This window comes from Boleophthalmus pectinirostris, unplaced genomic scaffold (genome assembly GCF_026225935.1).
Source record: "Boleophthalmus pectinirostris isolate CB_2022bp ecotype Guang Dong unplaced genomic scaffold, ASM2622593v1 HiC_scaffold_2, whole genome shotgun sequence".
Taxonomy (NCBI): Eukaryota; Metazoa; Chordata; class Actinopteri; order Gobiiformes; family Gobiidae; genus Boleophthalmus; species Boleophthalmus pectinirostris.
In genome coordinates, this window is record NW_026571152.1 from 42,304,274 (window position 1) to 42,317,214 (window position 12,941).

The 12,941-nt window shown below is 41.5% G+C and overlaps 1 protein-coding gene across 1 annotated transcript in view; it reads left to right on the plus strand.

The window, feature by feature from the left end:
• Positions 1–877: 877 nt before the first annotated feature.
• nr1h4 (nuclear receptor subfamily 1, group H, member 4) overlaps positions 878–12,941 on the plus strand; it is a 50,165-nt gene continuing 38,101 nt past the window's right edge. Inside the window, exons 1-2 of the mRNA XM_055155801.1 lie at positions 878–1,023; positions 9,025–9,195. Of these exons, the coding sequence (XP_055011776.1) occupies positions 9,105–9,195 (91 nt within the window). The 5' untranslated portion in view covers positions 878–1,023; positions 9,025–9,104. The remainder of the gene's footprint in view (positions 1,024–9,024; positions 9,196–12,941) is intronic.

Here is a 12,941-nt window from a genome sequence, read left to right on the forward strand (position 1 = left end):
ACCGACGCAGAACTCCACGCTGTTTAGACCTGGTTTAGACCTGGGTCACTTCTGCTTTAGACCTGGTTTAGTCCTAGTTTAGACCTGGTTCAGTCCATATCTGGCGCAGAAGTTCAGCATCTTTGCAGTTATTTTGGTGAGAGTAACTTAAAGTAATGTAATAGTTGTGTAATGTTTTACATTTTAAATACAGTAATATTGTAATGTAACAAATTACTTTGAAATGACAGTAATAAGTCATAAATAAATAATGCATTTCAGTTTTAAAGTAACTTGCCCAACAGTGCTGTTTACATCTCCAAAGCTCAAAATGTTGTGTTCCACCTTGTGATGTCACGAAGAAGCAGTTTTCAAGTTAACATCAACTTTTTTTTTTAACCTTTAGTTCAGTAGAGTTTGGCAATCCCAGGTCTGAAATCATCCAAAATGATTCTAGTGAAGGTGTGTGGAGTTTAAAAACACAGTGGAGCACTTCCTGTATCACCACATGACATCACAAGGTGGAACAGCGAGTGTGAGAAGAACTAAAGAGCCTAAAGTTTGTGAGTTAAACGTGCGTGAATGAAACAAACAAACACAACTCCAGGTTTGTTTCCGTCGAGGAAACGACACTAGAACACGGATCAGAAAAATAGTAGCACATTTAAAACAACTGATAAGACGATTATCAGCCCGAATAATAAAATCATAAACATTATCAGTAGTAAATTCCGTTGGATGGAGGAGGCCGGTCTCGTAACGCCGCGTGTCTCGGCCGTGGGAGGGATTTCGTCTCCTGAATTCGTACATTTGAGATAAGAGGTTTTTTTTTTAGGGGACTGTATGTGATGGTCGGGCTTAATTAATAACCACCGAGCGTCTCTCCCTGACCCCCGGCCGCTCACACATGTTCCCACTGAGTCCAAACACACACACACACACACACAGACCGGATACGCGCTCGGGCTGCTGTCGCCACGGAGATAAAACAATTAAGAATATTTTCAACGAAACCCGGACTGTGATTTAAACCGAAGGCTAAAGGTAAGGGCTGTTAAATGATCGTAACTGGACCTCACATTTTGTAAATCGTGTACGTCGTGTGGCTGTGGAGGTGTGCAGAGGTTGTGGGTTGGATCTCAGGGGAAATTACTCTATAGGTAATTAAAAGTGCGAGGCGGCGGCGATGGGCCATGAGAGGGTCACGTGCGGAGTCGTATGTATGTTCACATTAAGCACCACTGTTGGGCAAGTGACTTTAAAACTGTAATGCGTTATTTATTTATGACTTATTACTGTCATTTCAAAGTGAATTCGTGACATTACAATATTACTGCGTTTAAAATGTGAGGCGTTACATTACTATTGCATTACTTTAAGTTACTCTCACCAAAATAACTGCGAAGATGCTGAACTTTTGCGCCGTATATGGACAGAACCAGGTCTAAACCAGGACTATAACAGGACTAACCTCTGACTGATTCCAGGACTGAAGAGGAGAACTAAACCAGGACTGAACTAAAACAGGACTAAACCAGAACTGAACTAGGACTAAAACAGGACTCGCTGTCGGGACGGGCTCGAAGGTGACGCAGGAGAAAGGAGCGGCTCTGCTCCGGTAAGAGCTAAGAGCGGCGCTGCCCGATCGTGGTTTACGGACCCGCTGCTCGGGCTCACGGTCCTGATTTCAGCAACTATTTGCGGTACCCGAAATAGCAAAAAACAAAACTGGACAAAAAAAATCTGCAAAACAGCGAGACTGTGAAAGGTGAAAGTGCGATAGAGCGAGAGACGACTGTAAACCAGGTCTAAACCAGAACTGACCCAGGTCTAAACCAGGTCTAAACCAGAACTGACCCAGGTCTAAACCAGGTCTAAACCAGAACTGACCCAGGTCTAAACCAGAACTGACCCAGGTCTAAACCAGGTCTAAACCAGAACTGACCCAGATCTAAACCAGGTCTAAACCAGAACTGACCCAGGTCTAAACCAGAACTGACCCAGGTCTAAACCAGAACTGACCCAGGTCTAAACCAGGTCTAAACCAGAACTGACCCAAATCTAAACCAGGTCTAAACCAGAACTGACCCAGGTCTAAACCAGAACTGACCCAGATCTAAACCAGGTCTAAACCAGAACTGACCCAGGTCTAAACCAGGTCTAAACAGCGTAGACTTCTCCGTTGGTCCTTTCGCCCGCGGTTAACTGACGGTGTACCTTTCACCGCTGCTGATATCGCGGTGATTTTAGCGAATTTCTATGAAGAAAAACGCACCACTTCAATCTGGGTTAAAAAAGCATTTTAACGCGTGTTACTCACATTTGTACCGAGTAAAATATTACAATTTTTTCCCCTGTAACGCCACATTACTGCATTACAGCAAAAAGCAACACAGTAATTTGTTACTTTTATAACTCGTTGCTCCCAACACTGTTAAGTACATGTGATTAATCTGAAATGTACGACAAATCAGAACAGGAAAACAGTTGTGTTGTTAAAACGGTGAATAAAAGTAACACACACCACGTTTTACACTCGCACACTCGTTGTTTCTTGGTTTTATGGTGGCTTCTGTGTCGCCCGATTCCTGTAACAGAAGAGTCATGAGAGGAATTTCGCTTTGAATAAATATTTGGGACTGGCATGGAGGTTGTTACGGTCATGACACTTTAATGACAATAGATGCATCAAGATTTTCAAACTTCCGGTCATCTATTGTCAAAGTCGATCTTTTCAAGTCTTCATATCGTTTTTGTTTCTGGTTCTGATGTTGTCATATTTTAGTTTTGGGATTCGGACGTCGTAATTGTGTGGTTGTTGGATCCTAACAGCGGAAAACGACTCAAGAAATTTGTCTGCGTGAACTCCATAAATGCAAAAGTGAATCAGATGTGTGTGACTCAAACCTCTGTTCAAACTGTTTCTCTTCCCAACGGAATTGAAAAATAGTGAAAGGTGAAGGTGATGGGCAGGATTGATCCACAGGAAGAACCAAAAAGGAAACATTTGTCTGCCTAAGAAATCATCCTGAGTTTGCAGAGAACATTTTGTATGTGGAGCGACGACAAAACAAAATCCAAAAATTGTTAATGGAGAGGAGCAGAAGACAAACAGACTGAGCTGCACTTTCTTGTTCTTGTGGTTTTACAGCAACATCACGTCTTGGTCTCTTTGCAGTGGAAGGTGTTTCTTGGTGAACAGTTGGAGCCTTTCACTTTGGCGTTGACTTTTTAAATTCATAACCGAGGTTGAGCGAAGGATCGGGATTTTGTTTTGTTGTCGCTCCACATACAAAATGTTCTCTGTAAACTCAGGATGATTTAGTCAGACAAATGTTTCCTTTTTGGTTCTTCCTGTGGATCAATCCTGCCCATCGCCTTCACCTTCACTATTTTTCAATTCCGTTGGGAAGAGAAACAGTTTGAACGTTTGCAGTCACACACATCTGATTCACTTTTGCATTTATGGAGTTCGCAAACAAATTTCTTGAGTAATTGTTAGGATCCAACAACCAAACAATTACAATGTCCAAATACCAAAACTAAAATATGACAATATCAGAACCAGAAACAAAAGTGATATGGTTCAAAAGACTTGAAAAGATCGACTTTGACAATAGACACATCCCACTGGGAAAACAAACATGGAGGTTTGATGCTCACTTTTTCAGAAAATCCTTCCCAGTGTGAAATGCGTGATGACCGGAAGTCTGAAATTCTTGATACATCTATAAAATTCTACTTTTTTAAAGATGAGGCACTTCTTTTTGAACATGTATCAGGTGTTATTGACCAATACCTCAACAGAGAATTAGAATCAATTCAACTCAAGCTCTCTTAACACTTTTTCAATAGTTGTATCACGGTTTATGTCCCAGTAATTCATTAATTCATTCAGGTTTTTAATAATCAAGAATTAGAAAAATTGCCAAATGGTGGAATCGAGGATTATTGTGAAACAAGTTGACTGCAGACTGTCTGACTTCAGAGCAGAGTTATTGTGCAATTATAGTTACACGTCTGAACAAATGTAACGGAACAGAGGTTAAAATGTCTTAAATAACCTTAAATAATAATTCAGAATGAAACGTAAAGAGCGCTGCCTGTTTGAAACACGAGCACTGACTCTCTGCTCTGACTCTGATTAAAATCGGTTAAATCTCCATGGTGTTTGCAGAAGTGTGTCCCAGCCCCGTGTCTCGTGTCCCGGTGTGTGTGCGTGTCACTGTCACCTCGGTCATTGCTGGAGCTGTAATTCTGTTAAACACTTTCACTTTCAATAATGCTGATGTCAGAGCTGTTATTTTAAAGCTACACTGTGTAACGTTCATCACCTGCTTGAGTCCATGGAAACAGAAAGTTAAACCACACGTCGCACTGGAGACAGACACCGGGCCCGGTCAAGCAGAAGTAAACAACAAGGCCAAAAATCAAGTTAATTCATCTGATATAAAAATGTATTGAACAGATACATATGTTCTCTAGTTTATGAAACTGTTGACCTTTTTTCTGGACCATTTTTGGTTCTAAAGTTCCATCCGTTTTAAACAGACCATGAATGAAACATGGAACAAAAATTATTTCCCAAATTTCAAAGACCCAAAAATCATGTAAATAAATGGATGTATTTCATCATATCTTGTGTTATTCCATCTTTGAACTGTTGATGAAGGTTCATGATTTTTCAAAAAAAAAATATTTAAAATGATAAAAATTTGCTTGGAAGGACTGACATATTAAGCCAATGATGTTCATTATGTCTTCTTATATACTTTAACTTCTTAGGTTCTTTTTAAAGACAATACAGTAAAGTGTATTTACCTTGTTGATATGTTTCGGCTGCTGCATCTTCAGAACTGTCACCGGTGTTGGTGGTGACGTGTCGTATATCAGCTGTTGTTCAACAAGGTAATACACTTTACTGCATTGTCTTTAAAAAGAACCTAAGAAGTTAAAGGACTGACATATTTTATAGAAATAGTTTCCTTTCAATTTGAAGTAATATTAAAGTTTTCAGAAGAAAAAAGTGACAAATGATGTAAAATCCTGCACCTTCTACTTGTTTATTTATTTATTTGGGTCACAGGTACATTTTGACATTAATTCATAAACAGTCATATTTAACACACACAGACTGAAAAGGTGCAGACTGAAGCTTGAGTTTATTCTGTCTTTCCCCTTTATTCCTTTGTCAGAGCTTCGTCTTGACATCAGTTCATCTTCATAAAAACAGCGAGAGGAAACAAACAAATCAGAAACAGAACAACAAAGTTCTACAGCACAAACTAAGTCTCATATTTCATGTTTCTGTCCAGAGTTAAACATTTAAACTTCTTTATAAAGTGAAAGAAACTGGTGCACAGTTTGAGGTTTTCTGTACAGTTGTTCCACAGCTCCACCTCTTTAACAGATTTACACAATTTCATAATGTTTGTTCTGATTTTCTTTTTGATAAACGTGACCGCACCTCTGAGCTCATATTGGCTCTTTCAGATTTTGAACATGTTCTGCAAAGATTTTACTTGTTTGCACAATTTTTTTTACTTTTCCCTCCGTTACCATGACCTTTCTTAATAAAAAATCAAACAAAAAGTAAGAGGCTTTTCAACCTAATCTTGTACCATATGGTAGAAAACTATATGAAGCAAATATTCAAACCAGTTTGTTAAGGATATGGAAGTGAGAACCAAGAGTTATCACTGTTTGGATTTATTGCCCAAAAAGTGCTGCATATTTCATTCCCTCCGTTACCGACATGAGTTTTAAAAATTTTTGTCAACAACTTGAAAGAATCTCACAGGTTTAACTTGACCCTGTTGGAGTGTAACTCTTTCCTACATTCTGATACTTTACTTATTTCAATAGTTCCTCTAGTTTCTGAATAAGAGACATTTGAATGTTAAAAATCTGCCCCTGTTTCCCTCCGTTACCACTTGACTGGACCCAAATGCGACAACACAACAAAAAGCCACAACAGAAGTGACCGCGGGACTCTATTTTCCGACGGACCGATCAAGCGGCAAGTGAAGAAGAAGAACTACAACGTGAAACGAATAATGATAAAACAATAAATTACTTTTACTTACATTTCCAACTTCTCCGTTCCTTTACTTTTCACATTGTAGTTCTTCTTCTTCACTTGCCGCTCGATCGCTCCGTCGGAAAATAGAGTCCCGTGGTCACTTCCGTTGTGGCTTTTTAATGTGTTGCGGCTTTTTAAAGTGTTGTGGCTTTTTAATGTGTTGCGGCATTTGCCTTTGTGTTGTGGCGTTTGTATTTGTTGCGGCGTTTGCATTAAAATAGAGTCCCACGGTCATTTCCGTTGTGGCTTTTTTTTTTGGTTTGTTGTGGCTTTTTGTTGTGTTGTCGCATTTGTATCTGTTGCGGCGTTTGCGTTCGTTGTGACCCTCTCTGCTTCCGTAGTTCGAGGGTTTAGTCACTAATTGAAAATATCAGGTTCAACATTTCTGAGGTCACATTTTGGATAATTCACCGTAAAGTGCAGTGTAATCGATCGGGAAATCTGGCTTGTGCCCCCATCTGAGAGCAGGACAACATCATAGGAATTTATTTATGGATGAAACAGTGAAATAAAAACACCAGGATCACGTAGAGCGGGTTTATACGAACATTTGCAGAGAGAGAAAGAGGCAACACTTTTTCAAAACAAAATGAATTGGAGCCGGGAGCGCTCACTTCCTGCTGGGAACGAAGTGACTAGCAGGTTCACTATGTCCATTTATATAAACAATCTGTGAGTTTGAATAATTTGACTGATATTTTGGGATATTTTACCAGTTTTAATTAAAAAAAAAACATATATACTGACATTTAAACCTGGAGGGGCCCCCAACCAATTTCCCTCAGTGTTCTTCTCTTCGACCCCGTTCACACTGAAACGAATCCGCGTATCACCGTATCGGAAACGATCTGCATCCAGACACGTCGTTTCTGTGTCCGCAATCCTTCCCTATCCACACAACTTTGAGCATATTTGTTTACTTTATACAGAAATTAAACTTAAAACCACATGACTCATTTACATAAACTGAGCAATGATAAAAACAGTTCTTTCCTTGTGTCGCTGATGCGGTTCAGCTTCTGTCGGACTAAAGGACACGACTCAGTGGAATATGAGTGTTCTTTCTGTGACAGAGGGATGTTCTGCTGATGGTGAGTCTGTTCTGTGTTTCTATCGTGTTGGAGATGAACTTTAACTTCTTGGGTTCTTTTTAAAGACAATACAGTAAAGTGTACTTGTTGACATGTTTCAGCGGCTGCATCTTCAGAACTGTCCCTGGTGTTGGTGTTGATGTGTCGTATATCAGCTGTTGTTACTTCCTGTGGGCTTCCTGTGGGCTAAAATCTGCCATCTCAGACACTGTATAAGAAATAACCACATTCTGGATCGGGACGGAGCTCAGGCCGTTGGATCGGAAAACAACAAGTTCAAACGCTGGATCAGGGAGGACAGTGAAATCAGGAAATGAGGCACGGACACTCGGACAGGATTAATCAAGATGATGGAGCGTTCCTCCTTTCACACACCTGGGACACCCTCCTCCAGAGACACCGGGCGACGGGAGGCGTGGTCAGTCTGAGCGAAACGCCAGGTCCATCAGACTGACCACACCTACAGGAAATAACAACAGCTGATATACGACATGTCATCACCAACACCGGTGACAGTACCGAAGATGCAGCAGCAGCCAAAACATGTCAACAAGGTAAATACACTTTACTGTATTGTCTTTAAAAAGAAAGTTAAAGTATATAAGAAGACAAAATGAACATCTTTGTCGTGTTGGAGATGGTTCATGTTAAACTTTTCAGAGATTATACGTCTGCAGGTCATACACACAGACACACGTTTATATGAATGGACACATATTCTCACCTCTTAGTGTTTTGGCGGTGAATGACTTGGCGGTGCACAGACCTACATCAGAGGATCAGTGTTTTCAGGCGTCCACACGGTGCCGGATGGGATCTGTACAAACATGAATTTGTGGGAGCTGGAGGCACCAGATCGTTCCGTCTCTGGGGCCGTTTTCAATCTGATTAGTGTGAACGAACACTGCACCCACAACCAAAACATCCTGAATACAAACTAGAGTGGACAGGGCCTAAATGAGAGTAGTTTACTTTTAAATAATAATCATAAGAAAAATAATAATTTTTGTAATGGATGTAAACAAAAATGTAATTGTTCTAGCAAAAACATAAAACTACTTTCAGTTCTGGTTGTTACGTCCCCTTTGTTAGGGGAGAAAGGGAAGTAACAAAAATAAAACCAGGATGTAAAATGGAGTAAATAAAATAATGTTTAATTAACAGGAAGGTAAAATGTAAATTAACAAAAGACTAAAAATATACAGAAAATAACCTAAACTAAGAAACAGAACAACAGAATAAACAGAGTTTTGTGCCAGAAAAGGGGTCACGCAGGCTTACACAAAAACGAGTGGTAAAACTTAGGGACACACACTAAACCAAAACACAAGTTCCCCAAATCAAACCACATAAACCCACAAACAGAATCAAGTGACCAAATCAAAAAAGGCACAAAACAGACTAGACTAAACTACACACACGAAACCAAAATGACATTCTGGCCACCAAGGCCAGCAGCCCCGAACAGGTGCTGGCGATCTCCTTAAATAGGGGGCGTGGCTGCAGGTGAGGTGGGCGTGGACTTGCCCCACCAATCATGCACCAGGGCTCGTGCAGCAGGAATCAAGAGAACTCTGCAGAAATATTAGAACTAAGGCCTGGGGCCGTTAACACTGGTTTTCTAGTTGGCGACTGAACTAATAAGACAAGTTTCCAATCCACCATAATTCAAATAAATGGAGATGTGCATATCTCAAGAACAATGGGGAAAAATAGACAATAAATATATTTAAAAAACACATACGGTGCATTATAGTGGGGCCCCCAAACTGAACTTCACCTAGGGCCCCCAGACTTGCTGACTCCACCCCTGTTTGACATGTAAGTTTTCCATTATTCCATCTAATATTTGTTTTAATTTTTGTTTTCCAGTGTAATAGAATCCCCCTTCCCTCCCTCGTTCTCTGAGGACCCCCCCCCCTCCTCACTGAAGGCCCCTCAGAGGCTCCTGGATGAACGAGTGGGGCCCCGACATCAATGTGGGGCCACTACAGCTCCCGCCCAACGATGACTTCTGCCTGTCTGAGAGCGCACACCTGTTTGGTACGACACACAAACACACACACACACATACACAAACGCATACAAACACACAAACATATATACACACACACACACACAAACATATATACAACACACACACACACACACACAACACACACATACATATACAAACACACACACACACACAACATAACACACACAACACACACACATATATATACACACACACACATAGTCGAAAAACTGAAAAAATGAATCATTATCTGTTTATTTATTTTTATTTTTTTTCATTTTGGTTTTGGAGACAAATAGTGAAAAAACTGTTGTTTTTTATTTTATTTTATTATTTATTTATTTTATTTTTTGAAAAACGAACGAACAAATGAAACGGATCAACAGACTGATTTTGACTGATTTTGCAGAACAGTTTTCTGCGTTTTCTGTGCTTTGTGTTTTCCTGCGTGTTTAAACTGATTCTAGATTTTCCTGTCGTGACGTCGTGAATCGGACGTTTTTATGAAATCTGAGCAAAGCGTGACTCAGCATAAAACGGACAAAGAATCCCTGACGTCATCTGTAAAACGTCCCGTACTTCCAGAGTTCAACCTGGTGTCAACGTCCTGCACTTTGACGTATTTATTGTAGCGCTGGAAAAGTCATTAGTGATTAGTGATTAATGAACTGGACTATGGGGCAATTTTAATATCATCAAAACAGAACAGCAGGAAAATGGAACTAGGGACGACTACGGCTACGTTCAGACTGCAGCCTGAAGTGATCCAAATCCGACTTTTTTTGTCTCTATGTTCCTGTATCTGATCTTTTAATGACAGTCTGAACCACACAGATCCGTTTTTTTTCAAAATGTGACCCAGGACACTTGGATATGTGCTCCTGAAACTGATACATATCTGATCTTTTGACATGTGACTTCAGTGTGAACAGCCAAAGTGCATTCATCCACCTACACGTTATCAACAAGACACAAACGTCACTATTCTGCACTGAAGTTGGCAAAAATTGTTAATGAACTCCACCACTCACCACTCTTGGCTCCGTCTCCACATCCACACGTTCCTTTCAACGTTCTGTCCCACAAAACACCACGACCAAAAACCTGGTCCTTCTCCTTCTCAATCTCCTCCTTAAAACAAGTAAGTTGTTCATGTTCTGGCTCCGGTACGAGAGGAACTTTAAAATCTCCAGGTGCTCGATGCTGCGTCCATGTTTGGACAACTTGTGTAAACACAGAGACGCTCGCTGCGGTTGACGTCGTCGTGTCTCCAGTGTCACATGTGGGACACTTTTGGACCGTTTAATGTTCACACTGGAGTCACATACAAGTCACATTTAACTGGAAATGTGAACGACCTCGAAAAAACATCAGATTTCACAAAAAAAATCTAAATTGAGCGTTAAACCCTGCAGTCTGAACGTCGCCTTAGTGTTTTTATTCGGCTGCAGATTTTGTCTGAACATAAAACTTTAACAAGCACAATCAGAAACAGCAACCTGGTCCCCATGAAGCGTCGGTGGGTTCAGTTCATCAGCACAGAAGCAGTTTATGAGGAGCCCAGCCCACATCACATGATCATTATATCCACAATACAACGTGTGTATGTGTACAGGCCCATGAACATTAGTGTGATCTTGGTCACACGTGAGAATGTCTGTGTTTACTCGTGTGGAACCAAAATGTCATTTGTCCGAGCCTCAGCTTCGAGCTTCGGCCCTACCGCGGGCTCTGATCCTCTGGTCTGGTCCCGGTCTGGTCCCAGTCTCAGTCCTGGTCTCAGTCCCGGTCTCAGTCCCGGTCTCAGTCCCAGTCCAGGACTAAACCAAGACTAAACCAAGACTAAACCAGGACGAAACCAGGACGAAACCAAGAGCAAACCAGGACTAAACTGGTCTCAGTCACAGTCTGGTCCCAGTCTCAATCCCCGTCTCAGTCCTAGTCTTAGTTCTGGTCTGTTCGCGGTTTGGTTCCGGTCTCAGTCCTGGTCTCAGTTTCAGTCTGGTTCTGGTCTCAGTCCCGGTCTTGGTCCTGGTCTCAGTCCCCTGTCTCAGTCCCGGTCCAGGACTAAACCAAGACTAAACCAGGACTAAACCAGGATGAAACCAGGACGAAACCAAGACTAAACCAGGACTAAACCAAGAGTAAACCAGGACTCAACCAAGAGTAAACCAGGACTAAACCAAGAGTAAACCAGGACTAAACTGGTCCCAGTCTGGTCCCGATCTCAGTCCCCGTCTCAGTCCTAGACCTAGTTCTGGTCTGGTTGTGGTTTGGTCCCGGTCTCAGTCCTGGTCTTAGTCTCAGTCCTCCGTCTCAGTCTTGATCTGGTCCCGGTCTGGTCCCAGTCTCAGTCCTGGTCTCAGTCCCGGTCTCAGTCCCGGTCTAGGACTAAACCAAGACTAAACCAGGACTAAACCAGGACGAAACCAAGACTAAACCAGGACTAAACCAAGAGTAAACCAGGACTAAACCAAGAGTAAACCAGGACTAAACTGGTCCCAGTCTGGTCCCGATCTCAGTCCCCGTCTCAGTCCTAGACCTAGTTCTGGTCTGGTTGTGGTTTGGTCCCGGTCTCAGTCCTGGTCTTAGTCTCAGTCCCCCGTCTCAGTTCTGGTCTCGTCCTGGTCTGGTCTCGGTCTCGGTCTTGATCTGGTCCCGGTCTGGTCCCGGACCTGGATCAGTCCGCAGCTCCGTCCTGACGGTAGCGGACACTTCCTGTTCTTCAGACGTGGGGCGACTACTTGTAATAAAACACAAAAGAGATTGTTCGGTTAATATTTAGCCCGTTTAACCTTTGCTCTGAGATTTCACGACCGAGCTGAGCCAAGCAGAACGTTTCTCCGGCCGCCGCACAGTCTCCGTGTTTGTCCAAGACTCCTCGGCAAATATGGAATAAAAAACAACGTGAAAATGGAGCCGGACTCGCGGAGCTGCACGGAGAGAAAACGGACCGCGGACTAGAGTGGGGAGTCTGACGCGATGGCTATGGTACAAACGGAGTCCCGGAGAGGTCAGTGAGAACGGCGGGACGGGGTCGAGCGTTTTACCTGAAAGAAAGTCCGACGACGGTCCGTGTTTCGTGAACCGTTCGTTCGTTTGAATTTCACTCAACGAAAAATCATAAAATGTGAAAACAGTTTGTAATTTCGTTTTTCCATTTTAGTGTCAAACAAAAAAAAAAACAGATTTCGACCTCGATTTCCAGTATTTAATTCAAAGTTTAATTTTCATTTCGATATTTGATTCTCTTCGGTTTATTTGTTCCGGAAGTTCTGCTGTTTTGCGCCACGTGTGAATTCAGTGTCAAGAGTTTATCGCTGCTTCCGGTTTCTCGTCGTGGAGTTCGACAGTGACTTTCTACTAAAACATGAAAATAAACGCGTCGCTATAAAAAAAAGGACGACATGTTTGTCCACGAAACTGCTACGATTTTTCAGGTGAGGCCTTCTGGCAGAAAATAAACCAGAGAGAATAAAATATCAGAATTAAAATAGGCACCGAGTCTGTTTTTTGACTGGTGTTATTTGAAATAAACTGAAATATTGGAAATCGAGGTTAATCCGTGTGTCGTTTGTTCATTCGTTTTTCAAAATAAAACCAAAACTAAGGAAACGAAAAAAAATATATATATATATATTCTTCATTATTTGTCTTTAAAACCAAAATGGAAAAAAAACAGATAAAGATTTGTTTTTTGTGTTTAAATCAATAATGGAAAAAACGGATAACGACCATTTCCCGTTTCCATGATTTAAACTGAGATGCCGGA